The following is an 11,659-nucleotide window of genomic DNA, read 5'->3' on the forward strand; positions in this document are numbered from 1 at the left end:
TGAACAAGCATATTTTGTGTCAACATCATTTGTTGATGGACTTGTTGCTCTTTCTGAAATTAAGTGCCATGCATTTCATGATGGTAATTTGTGCTGGTGATTTTACCACTACAATGGCCTGCTAAGAAATTATTATGGACTTTTCGTCTAATGATGCCAGCTGTAGATAGATGTGAGAGTACTATTGATTTTCCCATCAGAATCTTGGCATCATATACTTTACTAACCTACATAATATATGATCCAATCTGCAGACTTTACAGTGCTTAGATTCATGTAACCTGGACAAAGTTTTTTTAGTTGATGCTACAAAAAATTCTTTAATATTCCAACAAGATTTATTTAAATAGTAAGGCTGTAGCTAAGGATTGTTGTAAATTAATCTGCTTCAGCAGTAAACGGTGTCTGGGGTTAGTATCTTTAAGTGTTTATCTTCTAGCTGCCTAACTGTCCAAAATCCAATGATTTTCAATACTGACAGAGAACAGCAGCAAATCCTCACACTGAGGAATTAGATTAGATCAGTTAATCAAGCAGCTGAATGATCACCTCAGCTGTAATTCAAAGAAGCTAACTCAGCTTTTGAGGTTTAATAATTGGGTTCAAAGGGCATTAAAGATGTGAGGTCCAGCAAAATGATTAAAGACGTACTGATGAGTGTGATTAACGCACAAATTACTTTAATGTATCTAATGGTTCTTAGTTAGAAGCTACAGCAAGTGCTTCTAAAATTCACCTGACTGTGTGGTAGTACTGTTTCCTGCTTTATTTAACATGGATGTTGTACCGTTTCAATGTCTTTTACAGGGTGAGAAATATCTTATCCTCAAGAAGAAATACAGGAACTTGGTGCAAGAGCGAGAGGCCAAGCATCTTAGGCCAGATGGAGACCGACAGAGACATCTGAGTCCAGCGAGAACAACAACAACCTCAGTGCAGTGGGAAGTGACAGATGCCCCGACATCTACTCATCATGAGAAGGAGGAACAAGATGTGCCAATGTCATGTGGAGAGGCTGACGCCACAGCAGAGGTGAATTTGAAATCAGCTCACTATTCTTTACTCATTGTGAAAGCCAGAAAAACTGTGGGACAGACAGGGTGTGGTTAAGCTACAACACTGGGTGCTAAAGTGTAAATCGCCAAATTTATTTCTCGCCTCAGTACTCTGTGGCTACTCTTTATGTTAGTGACACACTTTTCTAAACAAGGGCGTTGCTGTTCGAATGCTTCGGGTTTTTTCGCCCCTCTAATCTTAGCAAGTGTCAGCATTTACTGGCAGAGCCGCTGTGTGAGAGAATAAAAAGCTGTTTTGTTTTGGCAAATCTAAGAATAAGCAATGTCCAAGGCCTTCTGTCTTTGCATAAAGGGCATCGTTGTTTAATACATACAACCAACTGTCAACAAACATTATACTCCGTAACCTCATAGTCATCATCCAACCATATTGTTCACGCAATAAAATTACATTTATGCTATGCTGCTTTTAGTATTTTCACACATGATTAGTCTGAGCAGGTACTGAAGTAAACATTATCTGCCCACACCAGATGGTGAAGGACGCTAAAAAGCAAGCAAAATGCTAATTCTGGCTGTTAACCAACACTCGACACAGCTGAATGTTTGGCCTGTAAACACTCAGCTCACAAATTAGGATCACACAAAGTTTATCAGACACTATATCTGTGCTCCTGTAGGACCAGCGAAAAGGTGCAGACCCTGTGCACCACTCTCCACGGCCACCTCCTGCCATCCAGATCCATGAAGCCCCAGAGCAAAGCAACGCAGAGGATGAGCTGGACAGAGATTCTGGGTCAAAGGTGACAGTTTGTTTAACTTAGAGGCAGTGTTTATTCTGGTATTTCCTGGCACAGAATAGTACCATCGGTGCCTTTCACACACCTGCAAAATGCAAACCCACTCACTAGCAGAGAAGTGTGTGCTGGATGGTCACGTTTCCAGGAAAACTGAGATGCAGTGTAAAAAGAAAGTAAAAATAAATGCCAGAAACTCATTTTAAAAAGCTGGACATGTTTACAAGTCTGCATTTCTTTTAAAAAAAACACCTTGTATGATCGCTTCAGTTGTAATATCAAAAAGTTGCCCGTTTATGGTTAATATTGAACCTGTGCTATGTAAACAACACATGCAGGAATCCAGCCTGTAAGAGAATTGCTGGCAGTGAAGAATTCAAAATAGAAAATGAAAAGATTCTTTTGTGATCATTTGAATTTTATAACAAGAATTTTAATCCAGGTAGAAACCAGAGTCTTTAATTCTGTGAAAAAGAGTTTAGACTGGCACTAATACTGCTGGAGAGGCTTATGTCTGTGCATTAGTTGTTTTAGACAGTTTTAGGTATCTGGTTAATTGGAAACCCTTTGTATCTGAAGATCTTAAAATAAATGTAACGTCCTTTTGATAAAAGCTGCAGGCCTTTCAGAAGGACATTCACTGCAGGTTCATTCTCAACATTTAGCGTCTTTCACTGTACTTTGTCAGAGGAAGGGAAAGACTTCAGGGGAAATGGGAAACACTGACTCCTTTCACCCACCAGGTGGTGCCAAATAAATTAACTAGATTTGTAACCACATGTTAAATGTGAGAGGGAGGAGGACCAGTCGGGGGAGAATCTGCATTTAAACTAAGCCCTCTTATCATGGTAAGCAGCAACATGTTGAAGATCATTAGACATGGGGATTCATCCCAGGGACTTTCCTCGATGACCTGCACAACACGTAGATGAAATGTGTTGATGTGCGAGTGTGTTAATGTAGGACTTGAAGCAGATTAGGTGTGTTTATTTAAGGTGTCTTGATGCATGCTCAATCATCCAGGTAATCCAGGTAAGGAAATCCTAGAAAGTTGATGCTGGACGCTCCGTCTAGACAAACAGAATGAGCCTTATGGTGTTTATTTATGGTGGTAGCCACTACAACCTTTGATATAAGTACACCTATTAAAGTGTTGACAGTTGTTTCATGTTACAGAGACCATCTGCCAACTGTGATATTTGGTTCTTGGATTAGAAAAGAAAAAGATATTTAGATTATCACAGTTCCCAGAAGTATTTGGGAGGAAACCATCATCACTTTGTTGTCTTATCCACTAAAAGAATTAACAACATGGTGTTGCGCCACAAAGTTGCTGGGTGTAAAGTTGATGTCCAATCTGATTTTCTTCCCACAGACATTGCCCAAATGTCTGTGCTACCTTATAATCTTCTCAGACCTGTCGAAATTTGGCCCGCTTCTCGAGAAGCGCTAAGGCAGGAGTGGCTCCACATCAAGAGGTTTTAGTGTGTCATGTGGTTCTCCATAGGGCAGATCTGCTAAACTCATGTTGGTCACAACGGATTACAACTAGAGCACAACTGAAAAAGGTGATTTATCAGTGCTGGCATGTGCGTTGGAGAGTTAAATAAAAATAAATTGATAAAGTTATTTAGAAATGGTACTTTCCATTAGTTTATTCTTCAGAGAGTGGCGAAAATGTTAGTCACACTATGAATGGTATGGTCATTGTACGACAATGATCCAGACTGACATACCTGTAAACTCATATTCACAAATTGCACTGCAGCCCTGAGCTTTTCTAGATGCCACCTGACTGAGGTATGCAAATGTTGAAGCAGTCACATTTGATATTAGCTTCTCTTTAACCCATCAGATCTCCGGTACAAAATCTGTGAGATGCCAAGTTGCTGGTAATAATGTGTCAATGCACTTCCCTCATCTAAACTTAAAGGAGTATTTTTTAGTAGTGCAAATGTGTGTGAAGACATTCCCTGCTGTGTGGTTCATGTGAGAAAGAACAGCTGTGGAAAATGTTGATTCTCCAGAAATAGTCAAAATTGAATGTGAAACAGCTTACATCTATCAGAACAATTGGCACAAACGTTTGGATAGAAATTAATAAAATATAATTTCTAAAAAGAAATATACATTTTTAGATTTAGACATGAATGTAGTCTTGAAATCATTCTCAATTCTTATGTTCAGCACTGTAAACCTGAACAAATTAGAACTTGTATAGTTGTAAGTCTTTTTAAGTTTATGAACTTAAAAGTTGAAGCTTATCAGAACATTATGAGAACAACAATATTTTGACTACATTTGGTATGTATATTCTGACAAAAGTTTTAAAAAAGTCATAATAATTAAATTCAGAAATATTTAGTAAGTAGAACTTAATCAGTGATCAATTTGCTTTGATCAATGGGCCTTGATCAGTAGTTGTTGATCAATGGTCATGAGAATTTGCATATTAATGATGAAGGAACTGACTCACAGCCCATTGTTTCTTTCAATGGTGCTAGGTGCTAGTTTCAGTCAAGTTTTAGTTTTTGTGTAATGTGCTGTTTATAAGATTGGGGAAACCTGCAGTCAGCTGAGACTGAAGAAGTCATTTTGATGAGTGACGAAATGTTTCTCACACCAAAAACGCTACGTCCAGATAAACAGAATCAACCTTTTGGGAACTAGAACTTAAAGTTTTCATTTATGTCTCCCATGTGAATAAGTTGACAAAACTTAAAAGGAAGCACAACAGAGTCACTTTTTAGGTTTACCAAAACTCTGTTTGAACTCCTTTGAAGGTTGGACCTCTGAGTACACATGCATTGGGGGGGGGGAGTGCAATACAGGAGAACTACTTAGTCAGTTTAAAATTAATTGAACTATGAAGAAGTGATAGTTGTGGCTCTTCTCCATACAGTGCTATTTGTTCAAGTTCCTCCATACTAGTGTAAGAGATACCTGTATGGAGGTATCTTGGAGTATCCAAGAGATGCCCCAAATTTTGCCTGCCAGCATGTATGCTACAGTGAGAACACATTTAGTGGTGTGGCTAGCATATTTAGTTTGTAGAAATATTAGACATTGTTGAAAAAGAAAAAAAACAATAATTCTCACTAGAGCAGGGCGATATGGCCAAAAATATTTATCACGATATATATTTGAAAATTTGCGATAACGATATAACAGACGATATAATTGATGCGAGACAAAATACAACTCCACAACATTACTAGTGCAAAAAGACAACCTTCCATTTATTTTCACTTAAACAAGAAGCTGGTTTTTATGTACATTAAAGCTTTATAAAAATGTAACAGTGCAAATGCAAATTCCTTGCTGAAAGTTTAACCAAAAGGCATTTCCAGTAGAAATGGGCTGACATATCCTGAGCATAACCATGTATAATATCCACTGAAGTTAAAAAGAGGTGCTTTGCAACATTAAACTGCAGTGTGCAGTACGTATTTTTTGGACCATAAGGTGCACGGGATTATATGGCACATTAAGCGAAACAAAGCAGTCAGATAAATCAAACTTTATTAAACTCATTCTTCTTGCTTCCTCCACTTCTGTACCATTGTTTCATTAATGTTGAATTCTCTGGCAGCTGCTCTATTCCCATGTTGTTGCAGTATATTAATGACTAACCTCGTATTGTGGATGGATTATCTCAGTTGTTCTCCTGACTGAAGTTTGGTCCGTTTACAGCATCCTGCCATGCGATTGCATTTGTCTCTAACCATGAAGAACCTTCACGTTCACTTTTATAAGTGGAAAAGTGTTAGTGTTCGTCCTCCAGCTTCACTGTTTATGTTATGCTAACATAGCTGTGTCGCTAGCGATCACGTAGCACATCATTATATACCAGCTAGCCCAACTTCAGTAACCCTACAAACGTCACTGCTGTTTAGTTTCCTGTCTTCATTTATGTTGGAAGTGATAGCAGAGCTGTACGTTTGATTTTTTTCAGAAATCTCTCAGTCAGAACATGCAATATCATGCTTAGGTAACTAGCGAAACTAGCGCGCTAACTTCCTGCTAACTTCTAACTCCGTTAAATGTAATAACTTTTGTTTTCATGGATGCCTGGAAGTTAAACTTTATAGTTACACCTGGTAAAGCAGCAATGCTGATCGTTTTATTAAAGATGAAAGAATTTAGACAGTTTTTAACTCTAAGTGATGCTGCAGTGTTGTTTGACCTGAAGTATACGGAGTTTAGGACCCAGATTACTCCCAGATTTAAGAGCATCTTAGGCTACGTTCACACTGCAGGTCTTAATGCTCAATTCCGATTTTTTGATCAAATCCGATTTTTTTGTCTGCTCGTTCACACTACAAATAAAATGCGACAGCAAACGCTCTCTAGTGTGAACGCTCAAAGCGGCCCGCATGCGCAAAAGAAGACGTCACACACAACGCGCTCTGTTTAGACCCAGAGCAACAGTATTGTTTGACTGATGGCCCTTAATATAAAGACTTCGGTCTTCACGTTTCCCAATTTTTGCTTTAAGTTATTTTGTTATTTACATAATAATGTAAATAACCTAATAATGATCCTTATTGCCGTTTAAGAGAGGAGCGGTGCTTCAAAGGATAGCTGTAGATTTCTGTCAGAATCTGCAGATTATACAGTACAAATAAAATGTTTACGTTTCACTGACATCTACACTGGATGGCCAGGAAGCGTTCGCGATGTCTTCTCGGGCGCTTCTCTGGCGCTGATAATTGGCTTCAGTCTTGTGTCGGTGACGTAAAAGGCGGATTTAATGCGACTTGACCGTTCAAACAGCAGTCGCTTTCTAAAACATCGGATATGTATCGGATTCAGTACCACATACGAAAGTGACCCAGATCGGATTTGAAAATATCGGATTTGCGCCGTTCACACTGTCATACCATGATCGGATATGGGTCGCATAGGGTCAAAAAATCGGATTTGATGCGCTTTCGCCTGCAGTGTGAACGTAGCCTTAGTCCGACAAATATGACAATAACAACGGCCGCTTGCATGTTCTGCAAAAAAATGTGCTTTGTTGTGTATCTGACGGACAAACACCAAACCAGTTCCACATCACGGAAGTTGCACCATTTTTACAAACCAATTCTGGTTCATCTGTTTCACTCAACAATCGGCCATGTGCGTATGAAAACAAAGGCACTGCGCATGCGCGTTTTACTCCCATTCTATCGTGATATTTCATTTTCCTATCGTTGCCTAACATTATACCGGTATTACCGTGAACGGTATAATATGGCCCAGCCCTAATTCTCACTTTCAAAAGGCTGAGGTTCAGCAACATCTTCCTCTCAAAAAGCTCAGCCATTTCCACATGGTCATATCGCTAAAGGTTAATTTGTCTTTTTTTTTTTTTTTAAACAGCTCACATCACTTACCTAACAAATACTCCTGCCCTTTTTTATCAGTTCTGAAATCTTTATGAGCTTCATCCCCTTAAATTTGAAAGACTTTGTCGTAATGTCTGTATACAATAGCAGTTTGTCTCAGCTGCCGTAGCAAACTCAGTCAGCTAAATTAGTGAAGTGGCTAGGTTAGCTTATTAGCTGTTAGCTAGCTGCCACTACAAAGAATAGATTTGCTGACATTTCACTAAAATGCTTTAGAAAAGAGAGAAATCTAAAGAAAATTCAAGTACGTACTGTGATACAAACAATGCTGTTAAAGGTCAACAGTGACTAATACAGAGCCACTTACAGCCAGTGTTCCTTGCTTTTCAATGAGTCTTCCAATCAAACAACTGCAGACAAGTGGATGGACCCCTATACTTGACAGGAAATGACCTCACTAGTGAAGTCAATTTTAGAAAATAAAAATCTAAGTAAAAAGGTCTGTTGACTGTTTTTAAAGCTTGCAGATAAATGCCTCAATAAATGCATTATTTTTAAGTCAAATTGTTTTTGTTTTTTTTACATATTATAAAATTTCTATGAAATATTTAAAGAAAGAAATAAAAGCAAAAAAAAGATAAATATTGTTAAACTTTGTGTATAATGTTAGTGCAACAACCTGTGAGCAACCAATAAAAGGACATGTCTGGAGTTTTGATCTCCTCCATACCCGCTTCACACCCTGGAGGACGGGGCTGTGGCCCCCCCACACTCCCTAGCAGATCATTACATGGAGAAACCTTTGGAATGCAAGCATGCTGATCCACACAGGTATGCACACATGGGTATTCACAGACGCGGACTAAAGCTTTCTTGGCTGCTGCCTCAAAGCACACTGTGCGCTGTCTATCTTGCGTGCTGCACAATATCGTTTATTATTTAGTAAATATTGATATCTATGACTAGCTAGTTTATTGTGATGGTGCTTTGTTTTCTCTATTATTATGTTGCTCTTTGTTGTTTGCTGTCTCCTCTGTTTGTTTTTTTTGTTTGTTTGTTTTTTTTTCTCCATACAGGTGACCCAGGAGTTCTTTTTTTTTTTTTTTCTCTCTCTTCCCCCCCCTTCTCACCGTCTCTTCTCCCCTTTGGTTTTCTTTCTTTCTCTCCCCCTCTTTCTCTCATTCATTCCCCCTGTCCTATTTATTTAAAAAACAAAAAACAAAAAACAAAAAAACAAAAAAAATGACAAAGGATGAACTGAAGCTCTGCCATCACGTAATGTCGCATACTGCTGTTTCTGATGTCATTTAAGAAAAAAAAAAAAAAAAAAAAAAAGGACATTCTAAATCAATCTCAATCAGCCCAGCTGATATACCGACTAAACATGTATGTTTGGGATCAAATTAACCCCAGGAGTAAGATGTCTGCCATATAATTTAAATAATTTAGTAAAATTAAATTATATTTAGGTATCTAATATCCAAAATAGTTGAAGTTGATTCAAAATAATAAGTTGAATTAACTCAAATAAAAGAAAGTGTTAGATGAATTAAGCTTTTTTGAGGTACTCGAACTAATGTAAAAATATGTTTACATTACTTAGTTTATTTAAGTACTTTCAACGTTTGGGTTTACAGTGAGATTATAAAAGTTGATGAGTTTTAAAAGCCTTGCAAGCCTGTTCATCCATCCATCCATTCATCTGGCTGGTGTAGTAGCTTTGCCATGATTGGTTCCTCACCCTGTTTTTAAGCGAAAGCCCGGACACTCTTCGAAGGAAGCTCATTTTTTCTGCTTGCATATTATTTGGGTCACTACCCTCAGCTTGTGGCAATAGGTGAGGGTAAGAATGCAGACTGGCTGGTAAATTAGCAGCTTTGCTTTCACACTCCAGCTAATTTTGCTAATCAGTTGGCTTTTTCCTCTTACTCCCATGATGAGGTTAACATTTGTGGAGGCACATTTGTTTTAAGTGAAATATCTTTACTCAACTATGTGAAGATATTTATGTAACAATAACTTCAGGAATTCTTTGAAGAATACTGATATGCTAAGATGGAGAACTAACAATTACCTGCTAAACATCCCACTGTAACCATGTAATAATGGGAAGTTTTAGCTCAAAGCATTTCTGTCTTTAAGTACATCCTCAGTGTCTGTTCACTCAGTGGCCTGTTTAACTGTGGCACTTCAATAAATATTTAGATTTTGGACAAATGGTCACTTTTAGGACCGCTTGAGAATAATTTTAAAGGCGAGGTGAAAATTCAAACAAAAACCATCATTTTGACAGTGAAAATAATGCTTATACGCCTTAAAATAGTGCTGAAATGGTCTTTGCTAAAATTGAGATTCTTTCATCCTCTTCTGTCTTTCCCTTGAATACATACCCAACAATGGTATTTTGTTTTCTCTGTCTGTTATTACTGGTCGCCAGCAAAAATAGCTAAAAACGCATGTGTGCCAGAGTGGAGTAGGCTGGATAAATATCATCCCTCCACTTTTCGTGTTCGGCAGAGTGACATGTGCAGTTTGTGCCACAGACATGAAAGGGCCGAGTGTTCTAACATGATGTCTCTGTGTGAGCTGAGAACAATTTGCAATTCTCTCACACATAAATCAACCACTATGACACTTTTATACACCGCTTTCATTATTTAAGAAGTTCTCTTCTTGACCTCTTTACACTAATATGGTGACAAAAACATATGGCCTGACTGCAGGCGAGTTGTTTTTTGGGTTAATTGTTAATTGGATTGTTATTCATTACCCCTTATGTGTGAATGCGTCACCTCTGTCTCGCTGTCTCATTACCTATCTATCTGTCTCACACCCTTTGGTCACATCTCGCCGGCTGGAAAACATCACAGCAGTGTGACCAGTGTGTGAAAAAGTGTGTGTCCTGTGATCTCAAATCATGCTGTGGGAGTGTTATGACTGAAACAGTAGTTAACTTTTATCAGAGCTCAGCTTTTTGTCACCTCTGAGTAACACTCTTCTGACTTTGTGTTTCAGTCTGAGTCGGAGCAAGACGAGGAGGGTACAGGCAGTATGGGCTCTGCTTCTGTCGCTGTAAGTGCTTCTAGCTCTTTTTTCTATTGCTTTATTATTGATGAAGAGATATAAGTGAACCATTTCAGGAGTAGAGCCGCTGACGTTTCCTTTTTGTCTCATTAACATGTGTCAATCATGGATTTGGCCTTGTAAATACACATTCACTCTCCCTGTGGTTTCACTAAACAAACAGCAGACGTTAAAATCCAAACCGTTGAAACCAGCTTCATCATGGGCGTCTCCCACAATGTGTCAGCTGGCTGTGACTAGTAGCATGTAGGAAATGGATTAGAGGTTTGTGGCCTCAGCACTATCAAAAGAGCCCATAACAGGATGTGTGTGTTTGTGTGTGTGTGTGTGTGTGTCCTAGCTGGATCCTTTAGAGAAGGAGTGGATCTATTCTGCTGCCGGTGCTCGAGTCCCTGACCTCTCTCAGCTGCTCAGACAGGACCGCGCACTGGCAAACAAGAAGGTAGTGCTGCCCTCTGCCTCAGTGCTTAAAGGATAAATCCAGTTTAGTACAAATTGGACATTTTACTATTATCACTGGATTTGATGGGGCAAAAAACACAAACAGCCAAACAATCAGAAAGTTTCACTTTAAACACATAACTCCTTTTCCAGACTTATTTAGAAAAGGAAAAAATGGTAAAACTATTATTGAAAACTGTTTTGGAATTGGGTAACGCTGGCGAAGGACAGATATAATATAACAAAGTGGGCACAAGGTAAATTTTAATGAGGCCTCGCTAGACTGTCAACTTGTTAAGAAGGTATTCCATGAAGAAACCCATGAAAAAAAGGTCTCTGATAAGTTAAGAATACTTCTTACAATCAAAAGTATAAACAAAGATACGAATGTTAATTAACCTGCTAAATTACGACAGGTGAAGTAATAAAATGTATCTTCTCACAATGCAACATGGAAAGAAGATCAGTTTTACATGGAAATCTTGGAATATGGTGGTAATTGCCAAACAACTAACCATTGATACAAACCAAGTGCACAACGAAGGTATGATGCATCCCATCACACCCTAAAAACGTGACAGATTATGGTAGAAATTCTGTATTATGTAATCTTTTACATATATATTTAGTGTCGACATTTGTCAAAAAGGGTACAAGAGATGTAATAAACTTAAATGATTTGTTCTTACTGAAGCAGATAACACCGATTACTCATTATTAAACTATAATTAAAATAAATATTAGGCTTAGCGGTGGGTCAGTGAACACCCGTTGATCTGAAAAAATTTATATTTCATTACAGTTTTGCTGAGGTTGCTGGCTGTTGCTAGGTAAAATCAGTTGCAAAGAGGTATGCGGTGCTGCAAAGTTGTGCTTTTGAAAAAGTGCAGCAGGGCAGAATTTCTACTCTGAAGGGACAATTCAGTTGGTAGTTGTTGGGCTTATGCAAAGAAGACAGACTTTAGTGGTACTTAAAGAGTCTCCTGAC

At 38.3% G+C, this 11,659-nt stretch overlaps 1 protein-coding gene across 1 annotated transcript in view; it reads left to right on the forward strand.

Moving 5' to 3' along the window:
* The window catches only part of LOC101463755 (uncharacterized), a 29,520-nt gene that overhangs the window by 5,885 nt on the left and 11,976 nt on the right, over nucleotides 1-11,659 (forward strand). Inside the window, exons 3-6 of the mRNA XM_076878218.1 lie at nucleotides 808-1,032; nucleotides 1,697-1,819; nucleotides 10,162-10,218; nucleotides 10,571-10,672. Of these exons, the coding sequence (XP_076734333.1) occupies nucleotides 808-1,032; nucleotides 1,697-1,819; nucleotides 10,162-10,218; nucleotides 10,571-10,672 (507 nt within the window). The remainder of the gene's footprint in view (nucleotides 1-807; nucleotides 1,033-1,696; nucleotides 1,820-10,161; nucleotides 10,219-10,570; nucleotides 10,673-11,659) is intronic.

The sequence above is a fragment of the Maylandia zebra genome, linkage group LG20 (genome assembly GCF_041146795.1).
Source record: "Maylandia zebra isolate NMK-2024a linkage group LG20, Mzebra_GT3a, whole genome shotgun sequence".
NCBI lineage: Eukaryota > Metazoa > Chordata > Actinopteri > Cichliformes > Cichlidae > Maylandia > Maylandia zebra.